Raw genomic sequence first — 13,952 nt, 5'->3', positions numbered from 1 at the left:
TTTTAAATCGGTTTTAATATTTTAACCCGGTTTCGGGGGTTTTAATTACTGCAATTGTTTCATTCTTGTTTTAAAATGTTTTTAAATTGTTAACTGTGGTTATATTGTTTTTAATTTTTGTTTTAGCTCTTTATGGTTTTAGTGGTTTGTTTTTAATTGTAAACCGCCCTGAGCCATTTTGGAAGGGCAGTATACAAAATTAAATAAATAAATAAATATTGGAGCAAAAAAACCCCCAGCTTCATATATACGCTGATGGGGTCTGAGCTGTTGGTGACTGACTAGGAGAAGGATCTTGGGGTTGTGGTGGACAGCTCGTTGAAAGTGCTGAATCAATGTGCAGTCACTGTGAAAAAGGCAAATTCTATGCTTGGAATCATTAGGAAGGGGATTGAAAATAAAACTGCTAATATTATAATACCCTTATACAAAACTATGGTGTGGCCACATTTGGAGTACTGTGCACAGTTCTCGTCACCACACCTCAGAAAGGACATTATCGAACTGGAGAAGGTGCAGAAGAGGGCAACAAAGATCATCAGGGGCCTAGAGCACTTTCCTTATGAGGCAGGGCTACAACACATGGGACTTTTTAGTTTAGAAAAAAGATGACTAAGGGGAGACATGATTGATGTCTATAAAATCATGCATGGTGTGGAGAAAGTTGACAGAGATGAAATTTTATCCTTTTCTCAGAACATTAGAATGAGGGGTCATCTCATGAAACTGAATGCCAAACTATTTAGGAACAACATAACTTTTTCACACAACACATAATTAGCCTATGGAATTCTCTGCCACAAAATGTGGTGGCAGCCAACAGCCTGGATGGCTTTTGGGAGGGTTTAGATAAATTCATGGAGGACAGGCCTATCAATGGCTACAAGTCTGAGGTCTATAGGCCATCTCCAGCCTAAGAGGCAAAATGCCTCTAAATACCAATTGCATGGGCGCAACAGCAGAAGAGAGGGCATGCCTTCAGCTCTTGCCTGTGGGCTTCCCAGGGGCAACTGGTGGGCCACTGTGTGAAACAGGATGCTGGAATAGATAGGCCTTGGGCCTGATTCAGCAAGGCTGTTCTTATGTTCTTAACACTTCAAATGTTGAAATTATCCATGTTATCAAGGTTAAGTGTTTCAAAACTGAACTTTGTTCTTTTATTATTATTTTTACCCCCCGCCTCCCGGAAACCCCAGATATATCATATTATAGGCATTTTCTCAGACATATAATCATAAGGTCATTAAATGCTCAAGGAAAGACACATAACATAAATACTGCTATGGACATGGAATTCTGTTTGTATTGCATAAGTTAAGGCAAAATCTAACAAAAGCCTTTCAAGTATAGCATTAACTCCACCACCCTAGAGATCAGTTCATGGCCAAACCACAATATGTAGGAGATCCAGGATTTCTTCCCCCATCAAGCTGCTGTTCAAGTTTTTCCCCTCCCAGAGGAGCAATATTGGCTTCAAGAAGATGGCAATTTAGATCAGGGAAACAGCAGAGGGAAAGGGTTAAAAAGCCCTCACCCCAGCACTGCTGCTCTAATAAAATCTGGACGGACACACACCCTCTGTGCACACAGCTGTTTTAAGTACAAATAAAAACCTCAGGAGATCAGATCACGGATCTTACACATAACATATAGCTTGGCTAAGATACAGAAAGTTCCCTTGTTGTTCTGGCCAGGAATAAAAAAGTCTAGTAAATAACTTCTTCATTGCTTATACTGTAGAAGAATAACTCAAACTACAAAAGTCGTCTGCATTGTCTCTTTCCACCCAGCATTAGCACATCCTAACAATCGGTCTGGGGGATGTTTAGTTGCTTGCCTGATGGTTTGTTGAACTGGGGCGGGGGGCGCTGGATGATCTTAGCTGTCATATCTGTGGTTTCTATATTCATGTAGTAGAACTAAACTGGATAAAGTGCATGCGGCGCTCAAGCTCAACTCACACCGAGGACTGACAATTAATACTAGGGCAATGGCAGCCACGAAGCAAGCTTTCCCTCCCTAAGCTTTCTGGATCCCTGCCAATCTGGCTTTTAACCTTGCTGAGGCATTGAGACTGTGATTATATCCTCTTGCTCCAGCCATTTCAACACGACGCTAACATAAGTAAAGGCTGATAAACGTTAGGTAAATATTTGCACAAATAAAAGCTGGAGAGGCAAAAAAGAAGAAGAAGAAGAAGTTATCAATTTTTCCCTGTTAAACAACTAATCAAGTACTTTTGCTGTACTTAAGTGTACACATTTTTTCAGGGAAGTGCTCTATTGGGAAAAATAGTTTTATTTTAAAAATGAAATGCCAAGCCTTTCACTGGCTGTCCTTTGAATTTGGCATCTTTATTAGAAGCAAATCCATGAATAAGGACATAGCTAATAGATTCTTTTTTAAATTTTGTGTTTGATAACAAAGAGAAAAGGCAAGCACAATGCAATTAAATCCTCCCATAGACTGTCACACAATTTTCAATAAAACTACTACATTCTGTGCCCAGACAGGCATTAGCGCTGCATGGAATGCCTTGACAAAAATATATTAATAGCACAAGCCTATGCATGTTTACTCAGAAGTAAGTCCCACCATGTTTCCTGGGCTTACTCCTAGGTATGTGTGCATAAAACTGCAGTCTCTGCCTAATAACCTCATACAGGCAACATAGGGCGTCTCTCTTGATGTACAAGCAATACATTATCCAATTGAAAAATAATTGTTATTGCTGAAAGAGGAAAAAAGCCTTCATTTTATAGTCTATGTACTAAACGGTTTCAATTAATTTGCAAACAGTTAGTCCTTTGTTGTGCTTATACACATCAGTAAGAGATTTGTTTCACTGAATTAGTTCACTCAAATGAAAGGAAATAATCAGGAGGTGGTTGTTAAGCATGCTGGTACCACATATGGTTTGTAAACTGAGGAGGCTTTGGCCTGAAGAAACATTAGAACAATTAGATGTTTAGAAAACTTTCAAAGATGGAGAGTCAGATGTTCTACAGTGGGGGGAAGAAAGCATTCCTCTCTTTCATCTGCCCTGAATGTGATACCAGTTGTTTGGTAGTTATGGAACTGGTTTGAAAAAACAGTACCTGGACATTTTGCTCTTGAAGATATTTGCCCCCTTCCAGGGGGGCCACCTTCACAAGTGATACTAAGAATACCTCTTTGTCTCTAGCATTTTCTTTCTTAACTTGTAATTCTAACTGATGTACTTTGTAAAACAAGAAACAGTCATTTTAAACAGGGATGTGCACGAACCTGTTCAGAGGCCCTTTTACGGTCCTCCAAACAGGTTTGAACACCGAGTGGTTCGACGTGTCTGACGGTGGGGTGGGGGGTAACTTCAAGGGCAGGGGAGGGTGCACTTATCCCCCTGGCATGTTTCCCTTGCCAGGGCTGGCTGAAAAACTGGTCCAGCGGGGCAGCAGCGTACCTCCCTGCTGCCCCATCTGCTCCTCGGAACAGAAGTGACAGGAAATAGCATGTGCACGTGTGCATGTCGGCTTGTGTGCACGCTACTTCCTGTCACTTCCAGCCAGAGCAGCGGATGGGGTGGCAGGGAGGTATGCTGCCACCGCGCCAGACTGTTTTTTCAGTGCGCGCTGGTGGGGTAAACGTGGCGAGGGGGGTAAATGTACCTGCCCCTGCCCTTAGAGTTATCCCCCCGCCACCTCCAAACCAGCCCCCGCAGGCAGCGGCGTATCTAGGGTGGGGCAAGCAGGGCACGTGCCCCGGGTGCCACTTGAAGGGGGCGCCATTTTGTAGAAATAATTTTTTTTAAAGGCTGCCAAAAACAAAATGGCCATTGAGCATGCTCAGATGGCCTCTGTGAGGCCCTAGGCCATGCCAGGCCTTGCAGAGGTCATTTGAGCATGCACGGTGGCCATTTTGTTTTCAGCGGCCATTTAAAAAAAAGAGATTATTTTAAAAAATGGCTACCGCACATGCTCAATTGGTCCCTGCGAGGCCCTAGAGGCGAGCGGGGGGAGGGCAGACCTCCCACGGCCTTTAGGAAGCCCCCTGAAAGGGCTACAGGTTAAATTTTTTTTAAAAAAATTAATATAATATAAGAAACTGTACACATATTCAAATTGGCACTATGTACAGAGAATCAGGGCTTGTGAATAATGAGCTGAAGTTTATGAGCTAGGATTGTATTCATTTGCTCTTACTTTGCTTCTTGTGATAAGTGAGTTAAATGTGATGTCTTAATAATATGGTTATTAATGGTGAGTTTGTCTCTGAATCAGTGTGAAATCCGTATTATTAAGGCCCACTGGGAGTTTCTTGCTCTCTTTCTCTCATTTTAACTGTCTTTCTGAAATACTAGAATATATTCCAAGCAGTGACACAGTTTACTCTGCATATCCTTTAATTATTTTCAGAGTATCTGGGAAAAGCCAAATTCTCCATTGATTTTTAAAACTTATGTAATGGTGATGCTACAATACAAAGTAGAGAATTAGACAGGCACTTCTGTTTAGTTTTCCAAGTACACCTCCAAATAGTATTTGGGTATTTCATGAGCCCCAGAATACTGAAATTTGTAGTTTTCCAGCATTTTTTGGTCTGGCTACGTCCACTGCTAAATAGTTTTTTAAATATTAAAAGAGTGACTTGTATTTTTCAGCTGATATTATGGTGAAGTTATCTGAAAGATGGGTGTCAGATGTTTGGACAGGGGGCACAATTTCAGTGTTTGCCCTGGGCGCTATTTTCCCTAGATACACCTCTGTCCGCAGGTTCTGTGCACACCCCTAGTTTTAAATTCAAACATCCTTTTGGGCTGACATGATATGTTGCCCACTGTTGCCAAAGCACTCTGCGCTGGGGCTGCTGCAGATTATGTAAGCAGCCCCAATGCTGTTCTGATGCAGCGGTTGCAGAAGCAGTGCTAGGGCAGTTTTTCCCATTGTAGTGAATGAGAAAAATGACAGGAACAGTCCTGGTGCAACTGCTGGTTCTGAACAGCAACAGGGCTGCTTAAGAGTCCATTGCAGCCCCAGGGCAGAGCACTATGGCGACAGTGGGCTGAGTATTATGCCACTCACTTGTAACATTCTTTATATATCGTTATATTTCTATACCGCCTTTAATAAAGCATAGCCAATGGTGGTCGGAGTTGCGACTCTTGATTATCCTTTTGAAAGCCAAACAAAATATAAATCTAAATATGATATTTAAATAGTAAAAACTAAATTTTCTTCCATCTTTTTTGTTTGTATTTATCCTGGGGGGCAAATTGTACACCCTGGGACAAAAACTGCCATTGGCACCAAGAGCAGCTTCCCTTCCAGGATAAATTACAGCTGGGTGGGGTGGATTTTCATGGAAATGAGAGCATTAGGGGAAATATTAACCCCTCACCCTGCAATCCTAATCCAGATCTGAGGCCGCCACCCAACCCCACCCCCCCGGCATGGCAGCAAATTTTAAAAAAGACAGAATGGCAAACAATGAGGCTGTTCTCATGTGCAGCCTAATCCAGGCTAGAAAAGTCTATCCTGGGTTAGGCTGCGCATGAGAACCAGGAGATCAGGCCTGATCCTGGCAGGGCAGCACTACCTAGCCTGGCTTTTAGCCAAGGTTAAGTTAGCAAGCACTTCTTTAACCTGAGCATCCTGCTCGTGTGCATGCTTGGGCTACTTCCAGCCCAGCAGCACACAGAGATGGCTGCCTAGAGTGCCCACTTCCTGGGGAAATCCCCCAATGCACTGCACTCAGTGCATTGTAGGATACCCAGAGGAAGGGACGTATCGTCCAGGCTCTCCAGCAATGGATCGTGTGGGACGGCGGACAGCACTACCACCACCATTTTGTCAACTGTCTGGTGAGTGAAGCCAAAACTTCTCTGTGCTCGGCTGCCGCCCAGTCAGGTAAATGACCTCAATGTGTTTAAATCAAGTCTTGTTGGGTCCTAATAAAGTTGGGGAGATTTTGTTCTATTTTATTAAAGGGTCAATATCTTATGCTTAATTCCAACACACACACTTTCCCCTCTTTTTCTTTTTCTGCTAATGAAATCTGTTACACCAAAATTATTCATAGTATCCCAAATACATAAGTGGAGAAAAGTTGAGAATTGGAGTTGAGAATTACTCAAAACTAACTGCTGAAAATATCTTACCTTGACAAAAAGTAGCATTAATTCTCTTGTAACCTTGTGGGCAGTCCACCATTGGGCTATATCCAGGGTAAGCTAAATTTGAAGGGAGAAAAGCATCAGTAGATTAGATCCTCTGGCTCAATCCAGACAATCCTCCAAAACAGGCGTGGAACATGGGATTGTATGCTCTCTCTTTCCTATTCTTTCTCTGCTCCCACACAGATTCCCATCCCTATTTTGAGACTGCTCTAACAAACAGTTTCCTATGACATCTGAATCAAGAAACTATGATTAGCGCTAACCTCTGCATTGATGGAGTGCATGAAGAGCAGGCTTGAGTTTGTAACCATTAAACCACCTGGCTGCGATTTTCCACTGGTGGCATGAATCTGCTAAATTTATGCTGACAAAAACACTTATTTCAGAAGTCCTCTGCTTATTAATGCTTGAATTGTGAGCTCAGATTTAAACTTGTATTTAGCCATTTAGGGGTTGCTTTTGTGCTTAAATACACTGGATTGCCTTAAATAATGTTACCATTTGCTAAAAACAGTTTGGTCCCAAATTGGCATAATAAGAGAATGCCAATCTTGAGGCAAGGTCATGAATATCAAACCATAGAAGATGTCAAGGAAAGCCTACTTTCATCCAGTATGATTACTGTCTGGCAAGTAATACTACTTCAGTAAAGGAAAACGTCAAAATGTCATGGGAATAAAGTGACCCTGAATCAGCATCCTGTGAATGAGTCAACCAGCAGGCGCAGATACCAGTTAAATGTCAGAAGTGTTAACAGCTTGCTCAGTTTCCTCTTGGTGCTTTGGGGGGAATCTATGGGATGAGTGCACGTGCTCAGCTTCTTAGGAAATTAGTAAGTATAAGAATACTTTTTTAAAAACTGAAAAATGCAATATAAATGGAGCCAGATACAAAAGGCAGACAATCATCTTTTCTTAGTGGTTGCATAAAAAAATGAAAATACTTCCATGTTTGTGAATACCACACTAATTGCACAAATGTTCTGCTCTTATCATTGCCAAAAACTAACTGCCTCCCTGAAAAATAATAGCAACACAGAGTACAGAAAGCTTTCATTTTAAAGCTCAAAGTTTAACTGATAGCCTATGTTCTATCCAGAAAAAAGCACTCATGTGCTCACATCTATTTAGAAAAAAATGCTTCATACAGTGCAGGACAGTGGGATGGAAGACAAATCTAAAGTACACGTACCTGGTTTTCTGGGACATTTTTGGCATTTGTTAAAACCCCAGGAAGTACCCACGGTCCCACAGCAATCTTCTTGCTTTGAAAGGCCAGGAAGTGCTTTACCACACTAGAAAGAAAGAAATCGAGGAATATCAGGTTAGTATTCCTGAAAAACAAGCTTCTAGAATGCTGCTGTGCTGCTATTTTAAGACCACCATGACATTATTTCACACAAGTGCTAAATGGCAAGCATGGGCTGTTGTAATGGGATCTCCACATGGGCTAGCTATTGTCTAACAGCCGCCACATGCTGAAGTGGCCCTGATTAGGCTTTATTCAATTCATTTTACTCATGTAACACTTGGAAGCAATATTCAAACAAAATTAGGCAGCATCGTTTCCCCCACCCAACCTATTTATTCTTCATTGGTTCAGCTCCCCAAATATTTGCTTTTAAAACTACACAAAATGTCTCTCTTTCATTACTCTTTTAAGGAACAGAAGTGCTATAATATTTTCTCTCTCTGTCAGTTTCTATATTGCATTTTACATTAAAGTGGTTCTGTTTACTAATCTCACTGCCAAGTTTATGCTCTGTTTATTGCTCTGTTGCTGGAACTGCAAAGACAGACACACCCTTTCCTCTCTCTAGATAACTTACATGTAAGTCAGACAGACCGAAAATCTAAATACAGTTTTGAATTTACAACCACAAACCGACTACATAAGCATTCAGAAGTATCTGTTTTTCGGGTTTTCACCAAGAAAGTTGAGCTTAGTAGCCACAAATTTGTATGAAGGTAAGGGTTGACTTTTCCAAAATATTAAGTTTCTCAACTTAAAAATCAGGTTTTGCCGTGAAAACAACTAACTCCATAATTAGTGCTTATTTGTCAGTATTCATATTCATATTTGATGATTATGAATGTAGGGTTTTTGTTGAATTTCAAATCCCTGTGATAATTCATTTCAGCACTACTTGAAAGCCATATTGTTCCTGGATATAACAAGTCATAACCAGTACAATAGAATGAAGAGAGAATAGAAATGAATTTATGAATGATTCCACTGTTACCAAATCAATAGTTTTCTGTACATGAACCTCCTTGGAATCCTAAAATTGAACAAATATTGGCTCACATTCTGTGCAGGGTTAGTAGGACATTAAAAAAGCAGTGTGTTGTACAAACTCTTTGTCAGAGTTTTGCCCAGCATGTTGCCAAGCAGACAAATATGGGTGGAGAGAGGGGGAGTGATTGTTGTTCTTTCTCCACTCTCCAAAAGTACTTTTTTGCTTCAGAAATATGTCCTTGAGCATTGCACAACCCTCAAGGACATATTTCTGAAGCTAAAAAGTACTTTTGGAAGGAGGAGAGAGAACTGAAAATAAATTCCCTCTCTCCCTCTGCCAATGTTTGCCATCTTGCTATTGTTCTGGGCATAGCTTCAATACAGCATTTCTGCAGACATGCCTTTTACGCCCTACTAATACTGTGCAGAATGTGAGCCACTGTTTTCAAGATACAAAGTTTCACATTTGGTTTGAAACACTGGGCATTATACACTTTGCATGTTTACACACAGCGTTTGATTATGTCCATCAAAAAGGCCCCTAAGAAAACCTAGAAATCACCGAGCCCTTTCTTACATGCAATGAGAAGGGCTTGAGGGAGGACTGTGGGGAAGGTGGGTAAAACCTACCTCCCCCACAAACCATCAATCCACCGTTGCTGGGCATGATCCCCATGAGCCCAGATGATTCCCTTCTGGCCCAGGCAGCGGGGAGGGCTGGGGGCCAGCCCTGGCCCCCTCTGTGCCCATAATGCACTATGTGAGTGTGCAGTACATAATGGAGTTCCCCCCTCCTCTCCCCAAGCTCTCCGCATGGTTCACACATGTGTGCAAAACTAGTCTGGGCTTCCTTAACACAGTTCTGCACACTCATGTGAATAGCTTCATGGACTAAAATACTATAAAGTCATTTTCTGGACTGGTAACTGGATTAAAACAAATAGACCAAATATGTTTAGTATGAATGTTCTGTTTAGTTCTCTCTCTTTCTCTCTCTGGTAAAGACATGTGGAGAAGTTATGCCCCAATGTATTATTTTACTTACTCTTGTGTTTTTTAAAAAAAACTTTCAATAAACAAAATGTTTAAAAAAGGAAATTAAAGATACACATCAAGAGTTTTCACACTAGAAATAAACAGGAGAGTCTCCCAAGGATCTGTACTGAGATTGGTGCCATTTAATATACTCATAAAAGATCTGAAGTCGTACAATCCCAAGTAGACTGTGAAAAGTTCCAAAAGTATTTCTGCAAACTGAGTGACAGAATGGCAAATGATATTTAATCCTCTCTAATAAAACGCTTGGTGTCCGTCCGTGGACGGACACCAAGCGTGTGTCCGTGCCTCCTTCGGCTGTTCTGAGCATGCGCGGAGCGCATGCTCAGAACTGTCCGAGGGAAACACGACCGCCAGCACCCGGCGGCCATGTTGAGCGGGCAGAAGGTGCCGCCCCAAAAAAGCCAGGGAAGAGGCGGCGGGGGAGATTAGCCAAGGCGGCGGCAGAGCCGCCGCCTCAGCCGGAGGAGACAGAGACCGCGACGGGGAGACAGCCGCCGCCCGCTCTCCCGCCCTCCCAGCTGCCCAAATTCTCCTTCCCCACTCCCCACCCCCAAATGATTAAGGGCCAAAATGGCCCAGGAAAATGCCTCCGCGGCCGCCTCCACGGCCACCAACCGCCCTCCCAGCTGCCCGAGACCTTACCCGTAGCAGCCCGCAACAGTCGGGCGAACTGAAAGCAGTTTTTGCGCAGAAGAGAGGAGCTCCCGAACAGAGCTCCTCTCTGTGCTTAGCCAATGCCCAAACTGCTGCTATGGACGGAAGGGACGCAATAGGCGTCCTTTCCGTCCATAGCAGCAGTTTGGGCATTGGCTAAGCACAGAGAGGAGCTCTGTTCGGGAGCTCCTCTCTTCTGCGCAAAAACTGCTTTCAGTTCGCCCGACTGTTGCGGGCTGCTACGGGTAAGGAGGTCTCGGGCAGCTGGGAGGGCGGAGGGGGGGAGGCCAGAGGGAGTGGGGCGGGGGGGGAACTCTCCCCTACTAGCGCCCATTATTACAACGGGCCAGAAAACACTAGTACATATATAAAATACATATACAAAAATCAAACACTATGACCTACAGATACACTGGATGTGAGTACTCAGGAAAAGATATTTTGGGATTTAGAAGACAGATAACTGAATTATCAGCTCATCATTGAATTATCAGCTCAGTCTGTCGCAAAGTTCAATGCTAGTAGTTGTTCAGAAAGCGGTTATAAACACAATGGCAAGCATAACATGCCTGCTGCAGAATGTAAGTCTATTGTGTACCCACTTGTCTGTTAAAAATACCTGCTTATTTTGAAGATAACCTCACGATAGCTCATTCTGCTGTCATTACTTGTGGACATACTTATTCTCATTAATATTCTGTACCACTTGGGAAGAAGTATTAATGTGAACAAGAGAAAGTGCAGGTGACTAATTATAGAACAATCTCTAATGGAAGCTAACCGTGAATAAGCAGACACCCTTAAGCAAGTAATTGTAGGTCCACAGCATTAGAACTGGTGGCACTGCTGTCTTCCTGAGGCATGCACATAGCACTAGAATGGCACTATGACTTTGCAAATAAAAACTACCATAAATAAGGTTATTGTCCCCCACTGCCTTGTGGGTTAATGCCAGAAGACAGCAAGGCTGGAGGGGGGAGTTGGGACTCCCTGACTCCCGCCCCCCAATCAGAGTTAGACCAATCAGGCAGGAGCTAGACACCTGCACCCTTGGTGGCAAACCTCTGCAACTAAGTATTCCCCAGATATACTGATCACTGCCCATTTTTTGGATCCTCCTATGAGGTCAAGAGAGGATTATGCTGCTGCCACAAGACTGAGTCACTGCATTAGATCGTGAAGAAGACATTTTCAGAGGCACCAAATTGATCAGGGAGAAGAGCAGCCTACAAGTACAGCTCAACTGCTGCAGAGCACATCACAGGCATGACAGTTTTCCCTGATGGTATCAGGGATAATTGCACCCTCCTGATCAGTAACTGAGTGCTATGAATCTGGACAACCCCCAGCCCAGAAGGATCTCATGACAGAATGCATGGTGTTTAGAGTATTCCTAATCAGCAGACTGCAAAGTGTGCTCCAAGAGAAATAAAACATTTAAGCTCAGAAAACAGCATTTTAAAACAATGAATTCCAGAAGGGATGAAGACATGCAACAGATGGAGAACTTTCACTAGAGAATGATGCAGTATTGTGAGTTGCACAAAATGAACACTGATAGTGTGGTTTTTCAGGGTACAGGAATGCCATCTGACACAGACCACCTGCATTAAGCAAACTACGTTTTATTGACACCGTTGAACATAGGCAGCTACCTTACACCATTGGTCTATCTAACTCAGTATTGTCTGCACTGACTGGCAGCAGCTCTCCTTGGTTTCAGGTGGGTATTTCCCCAGCCCTACGTGGAGATGCCAGGAATGCTCTTCCACTGAGCTATGGTCCCTTCCTCACAATGAATGAAATATAGCTTTGCTGTCAGCAAGCTACAGATTGAAAACCAACAACAACCCTGAGATGCTATAGCAGCATTTGAGCACACCATCTTTTCCTGCTTATCATCTTTTGATCATTCAGTTCATTATCAAATGTCAACAAGGTACATAACTCAATAGACAGAGACCAGACATACAATGTTCTCATTTACAACTTAGCATATGCCATCAAAAAGGAAGTTAAAGCAAGTGTCAGATTAAGTCATAAGAGTTGTTCAATACCTCATGGCCATTATGGCATGGACAAGATTAGAAACAACGGCCAGAGGCTATTTTAACTGTGTGCACTGAAATAGCTTTGAAACTCTGGGAGAATGTTTGCCCTTAAATAAATTATTGCAAATACTTTATTTGAGGGCAAACATTCTCCCAGAGTTTCAAAGCCTTAGACTAAATCAGCTCATTGAATGTGTATATTTTTATTACCAGTAGATGTGACCCAGTTATCTTCTACCACAGCACAGACCACAACATTGGTCTTTATTTGCTGTAATGCCAGAACGCAACCTACACAGCAGACATTCACAGTATGAAAAATCAAACGACATACAGGAATTTTCAGAGACCAATAGCTAATGAAAGTCTGAAAGGAAAATGCCCAAGAAGTCTAAGATTATTTTTTATTTAATATACTTGCATAGCACTCTAACTTGGGGGCTCACAGTAGTCTCCTATCCAAGGAACTGACTAGATCCACACCAGCTAGGCTTCAGCAGTGCTGCAGTATCAGTGGCTCCCAGACAGTCACTGGACTACAGTCTGGAGCTTTGTAAGAACTGTCACTTATGAGACAGCCACAATATCTTTTGGCAAGTACTGGTTTGATGCCTACTCAAATTAAATAATGCCAGTAACTGAGACAAAAAAGCAGCCTATATAGAACACAACTTTGATGCAGCACCCAAACACTGGAAGACTTCAACACAACAGAAAAGAGTAGCGAAGAAGGCAGCTAGATGCCTGGGCTAACCTATATCAAGAAATGCAAACTGTTTCTGATCTAGGAAACTTAGCTCTTAGGAAACAAAGCAATACAGGAAGCGAATCAGACACTCAGCACAATTTAATATACCATGGGACTGCATCTTGCAATGGAAAGATAAACAAATTGGAATTGTTTGCTCTGTGGGATACAATACATTGAGATGAGTTTATGGTCCTCATCTATGGCTAGAATAATCATCAAATGTGATTGTTATCCACTGGTTGGAGAGGATAATTTGAGGCAATGTTAAGGGTTAGAGTTAATCCTTAAAGGGAAATTGGACTTCTGTTGTTCAACCAGCTATTTAAGATCATTAAAGTAATCTTGTCTGACATATTAGATGCGAGGATTTAAAAACATGCTGTGCAGATACTGCAAACTACAAGGGGTAAAAAGGAAGGTGAACAGAAAGCAGGCCAATTGGCACATTCCATCAAGGAATTCAGTGATAGGGAATGGGAAGATCTTGCACATAACATATGGGGGCCATCTGTCAGATTTGAAAATAGGCATTTGCGCCCAGACCCAAGGAGACACAGACACGTGATTCTTTGGTAAAATTGGCCACATTTATTGAGACATAGTTCTTTGTGTGCCAACATGGCACTCAGCTGGGATTGGCGCTCCACCTACCACAGTGCAGTTCCTAGAAGGCCAGCCACGAGAGTGGCCGCCTTGGCCTAGATGACAGTGACGCTAGTCACTCCAGGCTGCTTCATCGCTCCAGGCTGCTTCATCGCTCTAAAGTGGGAGCCGCCCATCTTAGCCAATCTAAGGTCAGGTCTCTGGTACTAATGACACCACTCCGATGCTGCCCAGCCATACGGAAGGATGTCGCTTTGCGGAGAAGAAGGGCTGAGCGGCATCCCTGATCTGTCAAGCCTCAAGGGATCCGCTCTTCCTCCTTGATGCCAAACACTTACCTAAGGTGCAGCACCAATTTTAAGCTGTTGCTTCCCGCCGCACTGTACAGCGCATGCACACTGCGCCGCTCGACGCCAAAACTCCTGCCCCAGGAGCACCCGGG

The 13,952-nt window shown here is 42.8% G+C and overlaps 1 protein-coding gene across 7 annotated transcripts in view; it reads right to left on the bottom strand.

The window, feature by feature from the left end:
- LTBP1 (latent transforming growth factor beta binding protein 1) overlaps nt 1-13,952 on the bottom strand; it is a 348,387-nt gene that overhangs the window by 177,060 nt on the left and 157,375 nt on the right. For all 7 annotated transcript variants that reach the window (XM_053303824.1, XM_053303841.1, XM_053303830.1 and 4 more), the window contains 2 exons: nt 7,346-7,448; nt 6,137-6,208 (listed from right to left, as the gene is read on the bottom strand). In XM_053303824.1, the coding sequence (XP_053159799.1) occupies nt 6,137-6,208; nt 7,346-7,448 (175 nt within the window). The remainder of the gene's footprint in view (nt 1-6,136; nt 6,209-7,345; nt 7,449-13,952) is intronic.

Source organism: Hemicordylus capensis, chromosome 1 (assembly GCF_027244095.1).
Source record: "Hemicordylus capensis ecotype Gifberg chromosome 1, rHemCap1.1.pri, whole genome shotgun sequence".
NCBI classification, from domain to species: Eukaryota; Metazoa; Chordata; class Lepidosauria; order Squamata; family Cordylidae; genus Hemicordylus; species Hemicordylus capensis.
This window is presented reverse-complemented; position numbering and strand designations above follow the sequence as displayed.